The 16,277-nt window shown below is 47.6% G+C and overlaps 1 protein-coding gene across 1 annotated transcript in view; it reads right to left on the bottom strand.

Annotated features, from left to right (window-relative positions):
* The window catches only part of PDE9A (phosphodiesterase 9A), a 142,357-nt gene that overhangs the window by 45,545 nt on the left and 80,535 nt on the right, over positions 1-16,277 (bottom strand). The window contains exons 7-9 of the mRNA XM_086936317.1: positions 10,580-10,662; positions 6,879-7,035; positions 4,238-4,351 (exon numbers count right to left, since the gene is read on the bottom strand). Coding sequence (XP_086792443.1) covers positions 4,238-4,351; positions 6,879-7,035; positions 10,580-10,662 — 354 coding nt within the window. The remainder of the gene's footprint in view (positions 1-4,237; positions 4,352-6,878; positions 7,036-10,579; positions 10,663-16,277) is intronic.

The raw sequence follows: 16,277 nt of genomic DNA, 5'->3' as shown, positions 1-16,277 counted from the left end.
TTATATTAAAGTTACTATGGCTATCAGAAAGCGTCACAAGCTTTGGAGATTGAATAAGATTGTTGGAATTGCTCATGGTCCATATTTATACTGTTGGAATTTTTCTTTTTTTTACGCTCTGTGTAATACTATATTGTCCTAAAAATTTTTACTTTATGTATTGACATTTTAAACCACGGAATTTTATGAATTCTTTGTTTTTTTTATTCTATGTGATGTTTTACTAAGGTTTTACAAATCTCTTAAACTGTAATGTTTTTTATTTGTCAAACATTTACGGTTCATGGAACTGAGATATTCTTGACTTGACTTGACTTGTAATCTGGTGCTCCGGTGAAGTGCTTCACTGCCCATGGGCTGTGCTCCATACTCTGCTTTAGAGGAGGTTTCTCAAATTTGCAAAAATCACTGGAATTAACACCAAGATGTTTCAGAGGCCTTGTGATTTTAGTGGACAGCTGCCACGAAACACCTTAGGAGACTGCATTGGCTTCCTGTTAGGAGTCGCATCAAGTTTAAGGCTTTATGTGTGGTACATAAGGCACTGTACAACACCGTTCCTCAATTTTTGAGGCGGACATTAAACTGGTACTCCCCTAATAGATGTCTGAGGTCTGAAGGTGCAAAACTGATACCATAACATAACAAGCCAGCCCCCCACTCTGAAACGTAGTCCAGCTCAAGTCATAAGTCAAGTCATAAAATTTGTATAGCGCACTACATACCCAGAGGGTTTCAAGGCGCTTAGGAGGGGAGGAGGATTATTTGTCAAATATCCACGTTTTAAGCTGCTTTCTGAACGCTAGGTGGTTCTGGGTGAGGCGAAGGTAAGCGGGGAGTGAGTTCCATGTCTTAGCAGCCAGGTATGAAAAGGATCTGCCTCCCATGGTGGTCTTGTTAATGCGAGGTACCGTGGCGAGGGCTTGGCTGGAAGAACGTAGTTGGCGGGAGGGGGTGTAGAAGGACAGTCGAGAGTTGAGGCAATCTGGTCCGATGTCGTAGAGTGATTTGTGTGCGTGGGTAAGCAGACGGAAAGTGATCCTCTTATTGACGGGTAGCCAGTGGAGGTCTTTAAGGTGACCAGAGATGTGTTCGTTGCGTGGGATGTCTAATATGAGCCTGGCTGAGGCGTTTTGGATTCGTTGGAGTTTCTTCTGGAGTTTAGCGGTGGTGCCTGCGTAGAGGGTGTTTCCGTAGTCCAGCCGGCTCGTGACCAGAGCGTGGGTGACTGTTTTCCTTGTTTCGGAGGGGATCCAGCGAAATGTTTTTCTGAGCATGCGAAGAATGTTGAAGCAGGAAGAGGATACGGCGCTGACTTGTCTGTTCATTGAGAGTGAAGAATCCAGGATGACGCCAAGGTTCCGTGCGTGGTCTGTCGGGATGGGTGCTTTTCCAAGGGCTTCCGGCCACCAAGAGTCGTCCCATGCAGAGGGGGATGTACCTAAGATGAGGACTTCTGTTTTGTCTGAGTTCAGTTTCAGACGGCTTTGTTTCATCCATTCGGCAACTTCTTTCATTCCTTCGTGTAGGTTAGTTTTGGCGGTGCTGGGGTCATTGGTGAGAGAAAGGATCAGTTGAGTGTCGTCCGCGTAAGAGATGATGTTGAGGTTGTGTTGGCGTGCGATGGCCGCGAGGGGGCTCATGTATACGTTGAAGAGGGTGGGGCTGAGTGAGGATCCTTGTGGTACGCCGCAAATGACTTCAGAGGCCTCGGACTTGAATGGAGGAAGGCGGACTCTCTGGGTTCTTCCGGTGAGGAACGAGGTGATCCATTCAAGTGCTTTTCCTTGAATTCCGATGTTATTGAGGCGTTGTAAGAGGGTGCTGTGGCAGACTGTGTCGAATGCTGCAGAGAGGTCGAGGAGGATGAGGGCGACTGTGTCTCCATTGTCCAGTAGAGTTCGAATGTCGTCTGTTGCTGCGATGAGGGCGGTCTCAGTGCTGTGTTTTGCTCGGAAGCCAGATTGTGAGGGGTCGAGTGATTTGTTGGCTTCGAGGAAGGCGGCGAGCTGGTTGATGACGGCTTTCTTGATGACTTTGGCCGGGAATGGAAGAAGCGAGATGGGGCGGTAATTTTTGAGTTCGGTGGGGTCTGCTGTTGGTTTTTTCAGAAGGGCGGTGAGTTCAGCGTGTTTCCAGTCTTCAGGGAAGGTAGCGGAGTTGAAGGAGCAGTTGATGACGTCTCGGAGGTGCGGTGCTATGACGGAGTCTGCTTTGTTGAAGATGTGGTGAGGGCATGGGTCTGTGGGGGATCCTGAGTGGATGGAGTTCATCATGCGGATGGTGTCCTCAGTGGAGATTGGGTTCCAAGCGTTAAGGGTGTTCACTGGGGGAAGAGGGTCAGCAGATGGTAGGGTGGGTTGGTTTCCGGGTTGGTTGTCAAAGCTGTTGTGGATGTCTGCAATCTTGTTGTGGAAAAAAGAGGCTAGGGAGTCGCAGAGGGTTTGAGAGGGGGTGATGTCGTTGGAGTTGGCCGAGGGATTGGAAAATTCCTTGACGATGTTGAAAAGTTCCTTGCTGTTGTGGGCGTTGTTGTCAAGTCGATCCTTGAGTGCTGTTTTCTTGGCTTTTCGGATCAGTTGGTGGTGAGTGCGGGTGGCGCTTTTGAAGGCGTCCTTGGTGCTGGTGGTTGGGTCTTTTTTCCAGGCCTTTTCGAGGGAGCGGCAGAGCTTCTTGGACTTCTTGAGATCATCGTTGAACCATGAGGCCTTCTTGCTGCCAGGTTTGCTTTGACGTTTTTTCAGTGGAGCTAAGGTGTCGGCGGTGTTGGATAACCATAGGGTGAGGTTGGCGGCGGCTTCGTTGGCGTTAGAAGAGAGGGCTGGGGAGTTTCGAAGGAGCGATGCGGAGATTTGGTCCGTGGTGATTTTCTTCCAGTTTCTTTGCAGGGTAGGTTGAGAGTGGTTGATGGGTTTCGGCTTGTTGTAGGTGAAGTGAAGACTCCAGTGCAGTTCACCATCTGCTACTTTTATCAGCAGATCCATATTTTGGCCACAGTGTTTTTAAAGGGTGTGACTATGGGTTTGAGTTTAAAAAAAATAGCTGTTCTTACATTACAAAATTGCTTCGTCTCATGTCTGTTAAAGCCCAGTGGGTCATGAAAGTGTGTTGTTATAAAAGAAAGGGTAGAGATTCTAAAAAGTTTGGGAAGCACTGCGTTAGAAACTAGAATCCAGCTGTGCATCATACAATTATGAAGTGCATAAATATTTTTTCCTGTGTGAGCCTTCAGAAAGCATCACAGTGGTCGAAACATGTTGGCTGTGCTAAATGAGAAAGTGTGATAATAAGATAAATTTTCTGGAAAGTGTTGTGTTGATGTGATTTCATTCTCCGAGGAGCATGCCACATGGTTATGCCTTTGAACTGAACTTGTGGTAGTAACGCTATGAAACTTCAATCCAACTCTCCTACTGCACACCAAGAGGCCAGGTGAATACTTATTTGAATCTTCGACAACAAGGTCACAAAGTGGAGCATAATTTGGAAGCATTTCATATAGTAGACTGCTTGCCGCGCTGTTACAAACTGGACATGGTGTCCCGTGAGAAACGGTCTTTCTGTTACAATACTAGCCTTGAGTATTAGTGGGACTAAGAGTGTCATTATTGTATCTTAGAAAGAGAATTCTGAAATCACTTCTATGAAAGGTTTTTTTTTTTTTACTAAAATGTGTTTTTATTACAAATGGTATTAGCATGTTGTTCTAAATTCTGTTGTAGGATAGCACAATAGTCTCTTTCCTGCATGTGTAATCCAATAGCTGTTTTTTCTCTACACAGCAGTTCTCTCCCACTTTGACTATGGCATGTGAAGTGGCTGTTAGGGGCTTGTCCTTTCTTTATGTCTAGGCAGTGACCACCTTCAGCCATTCTGAATGGCACGAGAGCGCTTACTAGCAGTAACTAATGCCACCCCTCTGTATTCATGGAAATTACTGAGCTGAATTAATTTTCTGTTCAAATATGTTTATTCAAAAATCCAGTGTGTGTGTCCAAGTCCATCACTGACCCCCCAGTGTTGACTTAACCAGTTAATTTACTTTGTTTATGTTGTTGTCTTTATCAATTAACTTTATGTTGAACTAACAACAGGAGACGTTTATGGGGTATCTCAGTGCTCTAAGTAAAATAGAATGTGGTCATCTGGAGCGCCCCCTGGCCCTGAACGCAGGCACTTCTCATGGCTGTTGTCAGTACCCTTGCTCTGCCGCTAGGTGGCGCCTGTGAGTTCTCACCGAGGTCACGTGCGCCTGGTCGGTGAAGTCGAACTGCTCCAAGTTGTCCTTGAACCCATCGATGATCTCCTTGTGCCTGGCCATGTCTGTGGCTAGAATGAGAGCAATGATACCCTGGAGAAAGAAAGATGAGAAAGGAATACAACTGATCAAAGCTTCCTGCAGTCTGAGGCTCTCTGTGAGTGCCTGGCATCGCTTCACTCTCAAAGGGGCCATGCGGTTCCCTTCGCCCAGTCCTTCCCCCATCTCTAACAATCAGCAACAACAGGCATTCTAGGATGCTCCTTCGTCTGATGATGTCATGGGGGTTTCAGACATAATTGCACACCTACAATAATAACTTATATACCAAATATCTGCACCGTTGGACAACTCAATACCTGCACAGCAACAAACAACTTTGCAACTGCACACATACACAACATTGCAACACTACAAATGTGCAATTCCATAATTGGGTCTCTGCAACAACACCACAACTGTGCATCTGCAACAACATCTACAACAACATACCAACTCTACTATTCCTCATCTACAACAGCAGTCAGCTGCAAAGCAGCAGAACTCTACTCCGGCACACAAGCACATCCACAGCATGACAAGTGCTCTAACCTACAGAGCTGGACAGCTACAGCAATACAACCACTGCACATACACAGCACACCAGCTCCATCACTGCACATGCGCCTCAACACTGCAATTGGCAAACGCCAGAGCTCTACACCTGCACACAGCACGTCCACAGCATCACAACTGCTCTACCTACAGAGCTGGACAGCTACAGCTACACGACCACTGCACATACACAGCACACCAGCTCCATCACTGCACATGCGCCACAACACTGTAATTGGCAAACGCCAGAGCTCTACGCCTGCACACAAGCACGTCCACAGCATCACAACTGCTCTACCTACAGAGCTGTACAGCTACAGCAACACGACCACTGCACATACACAGCACACCAGCTCCATCACTGCACATGCGCCTCAACACTGCAATTGGCAAACGCCAGAGCTCTACGCCTGCACACAAGCACGTCCACAGCATCACAACTGCTCTACCTACAGAGCTGTACAGCTACAGCAACACGACCACTGCACATACACAGCACACCAGCTCCATCACTGCACATGCGCCTCAACACTGCGATTGGCAAACGCCAGAGCTCTACACCTGCACACAGCACGTCCACAGCATCACAACTGCTCTACCTACAGAGCTGGACAGCTACAGCTACACGACCACTGCACATACACAGCACACCAGCTCCATCACTGCACATGCGCCTCAACACTGCAATTGGCAAACGCCAGAGCTCTACACCTGCACACAGCACGTCCACAGCATCACAACTGCTCTACCTACAGAGCTGGACAGCTACAGCTACACGACCACTGCACATACACAGCACACCAGCTCCATCACTGCACATGCGCCTCAACACTGCAATTGGCAAACGCCAGAGCTCTACACCTGCACACAGCACGTCCACAGCATCACAACTGCTCTACCTACAGAGCTGGACAGCTACAGCAACACGACCACTGCACATACACAGCACACCAGCTCCATCACTGCACATGCGCCTCAACACTGCAATTGGCAAACGCCAGAGCTCTACACCTGCACACAGCACGTCCACAGCATCACAACTGCTCTACCTACAGAGCTGGACAGCTACAGCTACACGACCACTGCACATACACAGCACACCAGCTCCATCACTGCACATGCGCCACAACACTGCGATTGGCAAACGCCAGAGCTCTACGCCTGCACACATGCACATTCAGAACATCATTGTTTACAACACAACTACGTCTACAATAATGTCACAACTACAACACTACGACTTTACATCTGCACCACTCTAAAACACTTCAACTGAAGAATGATACAAATCCCCAACCATGCCATTACAAGGGTGCAACTGTACAACTCTGCATCTTCAGCAAGGCTACAGCTCTACAGCAGCACATCTGCAACACTGCTACGCACCCACAACTGCAGTTCTGCAGCAAAACTACAGTTCAACAACTGCATGCCCTCACAACTGGTACTTTGTAGCTGTGTATTTATAGCGTGCTCTCCAACACGACAAATACACAGCTACAAAGTCCCAGAACTCTAAAACTGCATACCAACTAATTACATTTTACAACCGTAACCTACACAACTTGATAATATTATAACTATGCAACTGCACAACTTTACAACTAAAAAACGCTACAGTTGCAAGCAGCCATACCCACAGCAGTTTAACTGCATAGTTTTACAATTCCATAAGTGGGTATCTGCAACCACACAACAATTGCCAACCACGCATGGACAATAACACATCACTTGTATCAATCTACATTTATAAAATCCATGCAACTGCACAAGGGCACATTTCTACTCTTGCACAACTGCACAGATGCAGCGCTACAAATGCACAATTATTTACAAGTGAAGTGTAAATAATTGTGATGTTTTTTTTAAGGTTAGTCCAGGGAAGTGGGCGCTGATGATACACATTCACCAAGCGCAACCTATGTGTGTGGCACACTGAACCACAAAACTCTCCATACTGATTGAGCTCTAGTAATGCCACTACACCAGTGTCACTGTGTCACACACTCCCAGGGATGGCCCCTACCTGCCTGATGGCTCTGAACTCATCAGGGTCAATGTTGGCGAAGATGTTGCACTCTGGTTGTGCGACGATCTGGAAGGCCACGGCGCAGTGGTGGTTCTCCAGCGGGGAGATGTCGTTGTATCGGACAGCCAGCTCCGTCCGGGCGTTGACCTGGTACCTGAGGAGGAGTGAGTCGTGAGAAGCATCGGAGTAAAGTACTCAACCCTTGTGAGCACTGCTCACAGTTCCTTCTCTTCTACATCTCTTTAGCTTTGTCGCTGAACCCCTTGGACAGAAACTACTCCTTCCTCTGAATTCATATCCCATCTTCCACTTAACATCACGCCTAACTCCTACTTTTTTATCTACCACATAGAAACTGGAGTGAATGCATGGAATGGTTTCTTTATAAACAAAAGACTAGCCCCAATAACCATCAACCACTGAACTGAAACCTCACCTTGGGTACTGGATTAGCGTGCTGTCTGGCATAAAGCGCTTTAATGCCTCATAAAGAGTAGGAAGCGATACATAAATGCAATTATGATACAATAAAATATATACCCCCTGGCCCACACTCATGCTGATACCATGACACTCAGCGGTCGGGCAGTCGATGGCAGTTCCTACAGACTGCATAATAATTCCCTTTTACTGCTTGATTCTCTAACGCTCACATACGACACAACTGCGGTGGGTCCGGTCCATCACCCAGTCCCGCACTAGTCCACAGCAATAAACCGCCCATCGCCAACTGCAGGCACGGAATAACTGAAGAGATCGGCCTCCTATTGCTGCCAATGGAGGACACTCATTTAGGCCACCGCTGCAGGTCCGGACAAGCTACACACTACGACCGCTCCTTGACATCTCACAATCAGATATGGGATGATATTAACAAAGTCCATCCCAGCAGAACTCGCCGCAGCTGCTCTGTTGAACCTAAGCCTGCTCAGGACCACTTCCAACAAAGTATCTCAGCATGGACAGCCCCCTGCAGTAAGCAGCTCAGTGGAATATGATCATAACAGGACCTGCAGAGCCGCATAAGGCCAGCCGGGTACGAAAACCATTGAGTGTGGGTTTGTCCCTCACACTCCTTCATCCACTACACTGCTAAGCACTGCATCCCACAGCACGACAACCACACCTTGGTGGTCCTCACGCACAACACGGAAACACTTTCCTAAAAGGATCAAAAAACAAAGTGGCTGATTCACAGAACTAATCTCAGACAAAATCTTAAAATTCTTACTTTTGGTATTCACAGAAGACATTTAGTAGTCTTAAATTAGGATTTTGTCTTAAGTTAGGATTTTGTCTTATGTTAACTTTAAGTTAAACTTAAGTTTGTCTTAAGAAAAAATTCTAACTTAAGACAAAATTCAAACTTAAGACAAAATCCTAACTTTACTACTACTAAATGCCTTCTGTGAATACCAAAAGTAGTAAGTTTAGGATTTTGTCTCAGATAAGTTCTGTGATTCGGCCCCAAAGACAACATCCTTCCAACCGCACACCCTAGATTGTGTGGTGTGCTGCCCATGTAGGCAGGAGCTTCAGTGCCCACAAAGGGTAGGAAGAGCTTTACAAATGGTGCAATACAATACAACAAACCAGAAAATGTGAAACTGAGCGGCGTTGGGAGTAGACTCTTACACACCACATACATTGTTAGTGCTCATCCACAGTTTGAAGACCAGGAGGGTCCAGTAACAGCAGCCAAAGCCACCACTTCTATTAAGATGGAAGATTCTCTCAGATGTAGGTTTGTTAAACATAGGCCAACGTTTCTTCGGTTTGTGACATCATATTACACCCTCAGAGCATCTCACTAGATGCATGATGACAGCTTTGTCCCTTCTGATGCAATGCTCACCACTAACATCACACACACCACACTCATAACACTGGTGAGCCGTAAGGCCTTGGTCTCATGGATATTTCTGCTGTTATTATTATGGCTATTGCTTGTGCCCATGGTCAGCTGGACCATGGCCTCGCTTGTTGGGTTCGGCTGCCCCAGTTGATGTGAAGCAAAGACCCATTTGTATACGATTGGTCCATGTCTGCAATGGCACAGATGAGCTAAAAATTATGGAATGGAATGCGCTCAGAGTAATTACCAGAGGTTCAGATTCATTCAAGCTTTCTCATCTGCCAATCACATTTTTTAGTTCTTGTTGGTTTGTACATCACTTACTACCTAAGGTAAGTTTTCATCTTGATGGTACTTGGAGAAGGCCTTTGGTGGACCCTGCTTTTGTGCCGCTTGATGAGGTGTGTGGTGTTGTGCACAATGGTGTACGCCTTTTTCACCTTCCCCAGGTCTCTCTCCATGCCCCTCCTCCCTCCTTCCATACTCTTTCCTTTTGGAAATGCCTCAGAGGGAAGACGGCAAAACCCCTGAGGTTGTCTGCTGTTTACGAGGCTGCGATAGGGCTCGTATTAATCTGGGTTTCCAAGCCACCTATGGACAGTGTTGTGACATCACAAGGGTGGTGAGGAGCTGATACACCCTCTTCTACGTCCATGGTGCACGTAGTACCTGATAACAGCAGAGTTCTAAGTGGGCGGGATCGGAGGGGCATGATGTGCCCATACTTTTTTGCTTTATGAGGAACCGTTCCCTTACTTTTTGTAAAAAAGACAACCGTCCCGGGACGGTTAATTCTGATAGTTAAAATGCTTCAGCTGGAGCGTCATTCAGGGAGTCTCATGTGCTGGGAAACCGAAGCCGGGCAGACAGCTAAAGAAGCATTATTGCCAGGGTCCCTGCTGCCTGAAAGAAATGCAAACGTGCAAAACGAGTTAATCTGCAAATGTAAAGGGTAATCTGCGAATGCAAAAGATGCTCGGGAGCCGGTACTAGGTGCAATTGATCACATCCTTCAAAGCTTTGTGATGACAAAGATGTATTCTTTTTGAGTGACAGTACAGAGTTAACAACTGAGCTGTGAAGTGAGTGAATTTAATTGAAATTGTATTTATATAGCACTTACTACCCCAGACGAGGTATCGACGGAACAGTTATGTAAACAAATTGCATTACATACAGCCTGGGTATTACAAAAAAAATATTTTGGAAGCACGATTTTATCTAAAACCTTTTTGCACATTTTGTAGCGGTCTATATTACTCTGCCTGTATGGCAAATTTAAAATAATGATTTACATATTCACAGTGCTTTCTGTCACAGGTTGTGACCTCGTAGCAGTAAAATTACAAAAAGTCACTGTTCTCCACTGTACCAATCAAGATTGAATTTAGTGGCTCTCTGGTTACATATAGACCGCTGCAGTGTATTAATTAATAGAGGTTTCATAATCTACTTAAGTGCATTTCCCACTAACAACTTTTTACATTTATTTTTCATTTAAGCTGCACATTACTTTATATGTAGCTACCTGAAGGTGAAAGACATACAGAATTTTTTTCCCACACTTTCTGACCCCGCCCCCACACTTTCTGACCCCGCCCCCACACTTTCTGACCCCTCCCCCACACTTCCTGAGTCCTCCCCCATTGCATGTAGCATCACAGTTCCCATACTTTTTTTTATGAACTTCAACCACTGGATAACAGACAACACCTGGGCCCTCCTTTGTTGCTTGCTTACACCTGCATGCATCGTTTACACCTGTCCCAAGCCCTGGGCAACAGTGAGCGACGACGGACAAACAGGATTCACCTGAGAACAGGGAAAAGAGACCTGCACCTACGCGTTGTTGTAGCCGGGGTGGTCCAGGTCGTGACAGATTGCTGCGGTCATCAGAACCAGAATATTGGCTTGAGAAAGCGTCTCCTGCAGGAAGACGACAAGCGGTTACAAAAGAGAATATTCCATTGATTTAATGCACATTTTCCTTTAGCCTGAGCAGGTGACTTCAAGAGTCAGGAAGCGAAGCAAGCAGATAAATGATCAGAAGTGTACAGTGTCCTAGTGAGGGGGGTGATTTCAGGTGAGGGGGCGGGGCCATGGAGTGGGTGCCGTCGGGAGGGGCAAGTAGTGTGGGGGTTCATGTAGCTGAACTGTGAACGTCTGTGACACGTTCCCAGGCATCCAACTTTTGTTGCACCCCATATTCTTTTTAGTTTAAAAAAGATAGGTTTATTGAACACATGTGGATAAACAACAATACTTCATGTATTCCAAACATCAAAAAATACATACAGAGAGAAAAATTCAATATTCTAACCTTCCTGATACTTCTTGGCGCTTTCTTGCATCCCTCTAGTTCTACAGTACGTGGCGAGGTAGGCCCAAACCTTATCAAGACGCCCTTCTTTCAGATACTTGATGTAATGTCAGTCGCAACACCACAAACCGAATGTCGTGGTATGCTCAAACCATAGGGGCTGACGTCAGAGGTGTCGGAAGCTTTTAATGCCATTGGTAGAATCGAGAGAAATCCCCTATGGTTTGAGCATACCACGACATTAAACATTAAATGCAAAGCAGGGGGGTGACGCTTCTAGAAAATAACCGAGTGTGAAAGAAATCTGAAAATGAGGGTTTTGCTGGGACGAACCACTAAACTTACTTTTTTGCGGATCTTTGTGTCGCATAAAAGGAAATAGGGAAAATTCCTTAACCCCTTCTACGCTGATGACGAGCTGAGCTCGTCATGAAGCACACCTCTCGTACGCTCATGACGAGCTGAGCTCGTCATGAACCGCGGGATTTTCGAATCTTCAGCGCACAGCGGAAAAATGCGCCGCACCGATGTGGTTAATTTTTCCGTTATGCCTTTGTTTTAATAACATTTTCAAGCACAAAACGTGTTTTTCACTGCTGCATAAGTGAGAAACATAACTTAACCACATCGGTGCGGCGCATTTTTCCGCTGTGCTTTGCATTTAATGTTTTCCTGCTGCAGCAACTTTGCGGGCGGGGCGGGGCTGCTCTGATGACAGAGCAGGGGGAGGAGTGATTTGCCCACTCCAAGTACGGATGAATGTTTGGCTGGCCATGCGCACTTTGTATTACAGCCTGGGTGGAGAACATGCCCAGGCTTCCATTCCCCATCTGAGCGATGAGCCATGTCGCTCAGACCAATCACAACGCTGCATTGCAGCATTGTGATTGGCATAGGGATGCCTGGGTGCTCCCTGTTCTGGCCCGACGGGAGGGACAGCGGTGGAGAGACGGGGGAGAGACACAGCAATCAGGTACATTTTTGTTTTCTTTTTTACACCCCCTTGACCCCGCCTTTCCCCCATCCCTGATCTGTGCAGGCCACCACTGCATTAGGGTAGATCCGAGCATTTTCACACAGCAGAATAACGTGTGGGGTAGAGGAGTCCCAACCTCTGCTTCTTTCTGCTCTATGTCCACACACCCTCTGCTTTCCCCTTTGTCCCCCCACCCCCATTATGTGGTCTGCTTCCTTTTCTTCAAATCTCTGTCCTGCTTCCATCTTTCTACATCTCCTATTTAAACTGTGCACTGGAAAGAATCTCTGCAGCGGGTACATTCACCACAGCTTCCAGATGAAGCAAGAGTGAGCAACCACTCTACAACTACCCCACACGAATCCACAGTGTTCATAACAAGCATTGGCAAAGCCAAAAGGTCTGTAATGGGGGTGCCAGCTTTTTGGTTTTGTCAATGCCTGTTTAGTTTAGTCATAGTTTTTGTAAAAGTTTTGTTATGTTTCATATAGGTACCCCGATATAGGCTTAGGTAGTAGCTTAACCTTTCACCTGCCATTACACTACATAATGGTTCTTGGCACTAACCTTTTACCTGGTTATGGTACTGCTTAAATGACGTGGGGTTTTCTCCAAAAACTAGCCTCGTTCATTATGCATGAGGATTCTTGGAATCTCAGCAGGACTAACATCTCCCCTGCATAATAATTATGTATAAGCGTCATTCCTTCCGTCATCCTAGTCCGACATGACACAGCAAGGTAGATCACCGAGCGCTCCACTTTTGGTATATAAACACCATCGCATATTATCAAGAGAAGTATCGCCACTTTTTCGGCACATATCGCCAAAAAAGCAGCGATTATCCTATCGCACTATTAACAAGGACTCGCTAACAAGCATTAGCGCTTATTTCCTTGAGTTACTAGCCGAGCATTTTGCCACTTTGAATGACAGCGATATTTATCGCTAATGACATACAAAGTGGGCGTTCCTCCCTAAAACTACATGGAAACAGTCGCAAACACAACTTCCCTGTATTATCAATGTGACCCGGACCCGCGAAGCGATAAAAAACGTTGCGCTAACGGTGGTTATCGCTGGAATTTAACACCTGATTAAAACTTGACTTAACCAGCTTGTCAATGGGAGTTGGATTGTCAGGTTAAGTACACACTTGCCTATTAGCGAGCTTTTCATTAGCGCAGACAAATTATCGCTGGATCTCTCACGCTATTGCTGGTTCTCACCGCTATCGCTGGATTTTACATTGCCTCTGAGCAAAGCGTTGCTAATACGCCACTAACACGGCGATGTAATCCAGCGATAGACGGCGATACAAAAATGCGCGCTATGCGCGAGTTGCGATAATTATCGCACTGTGTTGATAAAAAGCTCCTTAATCTTTGCTGAGGCAGACAGAGGAGGAAAGGACTTCCATGCTGATACACTGACGCAAGATGCTGAGGTTCCTGCACTCAGACACGCCAGCTCGCAGTAATCTGACATCCCTCGCGAGGTGTCCATCTCGCGACCAAGATGGGTTCCCACAGCCTCTCATTTCAGGTAATTGGGTTGGTTTAATCCTAGGGGGATTCTTGGCTCTACACCTACCTACATGCTAGGTACACGTAGGTACATCCAGTTAGGGTTGCATCGTAGGAGTACGCCTCTATTTACGGTCAAGTATTTTTATACTTGCCCGTATTCATTGTTTTAGCGCTATGGTAGGAATCTACTATCCTTTTACTCGATTGGTGCTTACAATCATGTATATCTGTTTCTGTTTTATGGTTGTTTCAGCACAATTATTTTACATTAGAATGACGCTGGTTCAATAAATGCTTATTGGAAAACGTCCCCACCATTTAATCTGTGTGTCTCTCGGAGACAAAGTGAGCACAAGTAACTGAGCGAAAAGTATCGCACTGTTTCCACAATCCCTGATGGGACAGGGTAGTCATGTTCGATAGTTGCCAAAAACTATTCTCTCCTTGGTAAGAGTTTATAGTGGCACTGTGTGCTAGCTGGTATACAATTCAACATTCCCGGTGGGGGGTGTCTGGAATCAGTCTGGATACCAATCCTGCAGTGTATGTTGTCTAAACGTGCAGATCCTGTATAGATTTATAGGAACTACACAACAATTTATTGTCGGGGGAGCTTCTGGCTTTGCTGCAAAATAAAGCAAGCAGTGGGAAAGAGAACAGGACTTGCCTTTGTTAGGCGTTAGGGGACTGATTTTGGCAATGCTTGTTGTCGATGGTGTTCAGCATCAGCAACAGTAAAAATGAAGGTTACTGCTGAAGCTGAGGAACATTGGCCAAAATAAAAATAAAAATTAAAATAGCTGGTCCAGCATGATGATGTAAAGGCATGCATCATTATGAATGCGCTGGTAAGCTTCATACTTAAAATTCTTTAAAAAATATGTTGAAATTACCATTCCAAGATGGCAAACACACCTCTTAGAATCGCTAATTAAATAACATAAGAAAAAGTGTGCAAAATGATTTGTGTTTTATAGGAAATGGAGCAGCTCGTAGCTGAATAAACAGCGATTCACCATGAAAAAATTCTCAAAAAAGTAAAAACATGACTGGGACGGGCCTGTGCGCAACAGAGGAGGGGAGGGGGCGTAGGGGCGTGGAGCAGGGGAGCAACTCAGGAGCGGAGGACCAACTCAGGAGCAGGGGATCAACTCAGGAGCAGGGGACCAACTCAGGAGCAGGGGACCAACTCAGGAGCAGGGGACCAACTCAGGCGCAGGGGACCAACTCAGGAGCAGCGGACCAATTCAGGAGCAGGGAGCCAACTCAGGAGCGGGGGACCATCTCAGGAGCAGGGAGCCAACTCAGGAGCGGGGGACCAACGCAGGGGATGAACTCAGGAGCGGGGGAGCAACTCAGGAGCGGGGCACCAACTCATGAGCGGGGCACCAACTCAGGAGCAGGGAACCAACTCAGGAGCAGGGAGCCAACTCAGGAGCGGGGCACCAACTCAAGAGCAGGGGATCAACTCGGGATCAGGAGACCAACTCAGGAGCGGGGGAGCAACTCAGGAGCAGGGAGCCAACTCAGGAGATGGGGACCAACTCAGGAGCAGGGGATCAACTCAGGATCGGGGGACCAACTCAGGAGCGGGGGAGCAACTCAGGAGCGGGGGAGCAACTCAGGAGCAGGGAGCCAACTCAGGAGCGGGGCACCAACTCAGGAGCAGGGGACCAACTCAGGAGCAGGGCACCAACTCAGGATGAGGGAACCCAACTCAGGATGAGGGAACCCAACTCAGGAGCAGGGAACCAACTCAGGAGCAGGGGAACAACTCAGGAGCAGGGGACCAACTCAGGAGCAGGGAACCAACTCAGGAGCAGGGGAACAACTCAGGAGCAGGGAACAACTCAGGAGCAGGGAACCAACTCAGGAGCGGGGGAACAACTCAGGAGCAGGGAACCAATTCAGGAGCGGGAGACCAACTCAGGAGCAGGGGACCAACTCAGAAGCAGGGACCAACTCAGGAGCAGGGAACCAATTCAGGAGCGGGAGACCAACTCAGGAGCAGGAGACCAACTCAGGAGCAGGGACCAACTCAGGAGCAGGGAACCAATTCAGGAGCGGTAGACCAACTCAGGAGCAGGGACCAACTCAGGAGCAGGGAACCAATTCAGGAGCGGGAGACCAACTCAGGAGCAGGGGACCAACTCAGGAGCAGGGCACCAACTCAGGAGCAGGGACCAACTCAGGAGCAGGGGACCAACTCAGGAGCAGGGCACCAACTCAGGAGCAGGGACCAACTCAGGAGCAGGGAACCAATTCAGGAGCGGGGGACCAACTCAGGGGCGGGGGATCAACTCAGGGGCAGGGGACCACCTCAGGAGCGGGGGACAACTCAGGAGCAGAAGACAGACGCAGGGGAGCAACTCAGGAGCGGGGGACAAACTCAGGAGCGGGGCACCAACTCAGGAGCAGGGGACCAACTCAGGAGCAGGGGACCAACTCAGGGGCGGGGGCTCTTCAGGAGCAGGAGACCAACTCAGGAGCAGGGGACAAACTCTGGAGCGGGGTACCAACTCAGGAGCGGAGCACAAACTCAGTAGCGGGGGACCAACTCAGGAGCAGGGGACCAACTCAGGAGCAGGGGACCAACTCAGGAGCAGGTGACCAACTCAGGGGCGGGGGACCAACTCAGGAGCAGGGGACCAACTCAGGAGCAGGGAACCAACTAGGGAGCAGGGAACCACCTCAGGAGCAGGGGATCAACTCAGGA

The sequence above is a fragment of the Lissotriton vulgaris genome, chromosome 8, assembly GCF_964263255.1.
Source record: "Lissotriton vulgaris chromosome 8, aLisVul1.2, whole genome shotgun sequence".
Classification (NCBI taxonomy): domain Eukaryota; kingdom Metazoa; phylum Chordata; class Amphibia; order Caudata; family Salamandridae; genus Lissotriton; species Lissotriton vulgaris.
The sequence above is the reverse complement of the archived record's forward strand: the minus strand, read 5'-3'. Positions and strand labels throughout refer to the sequence as shown.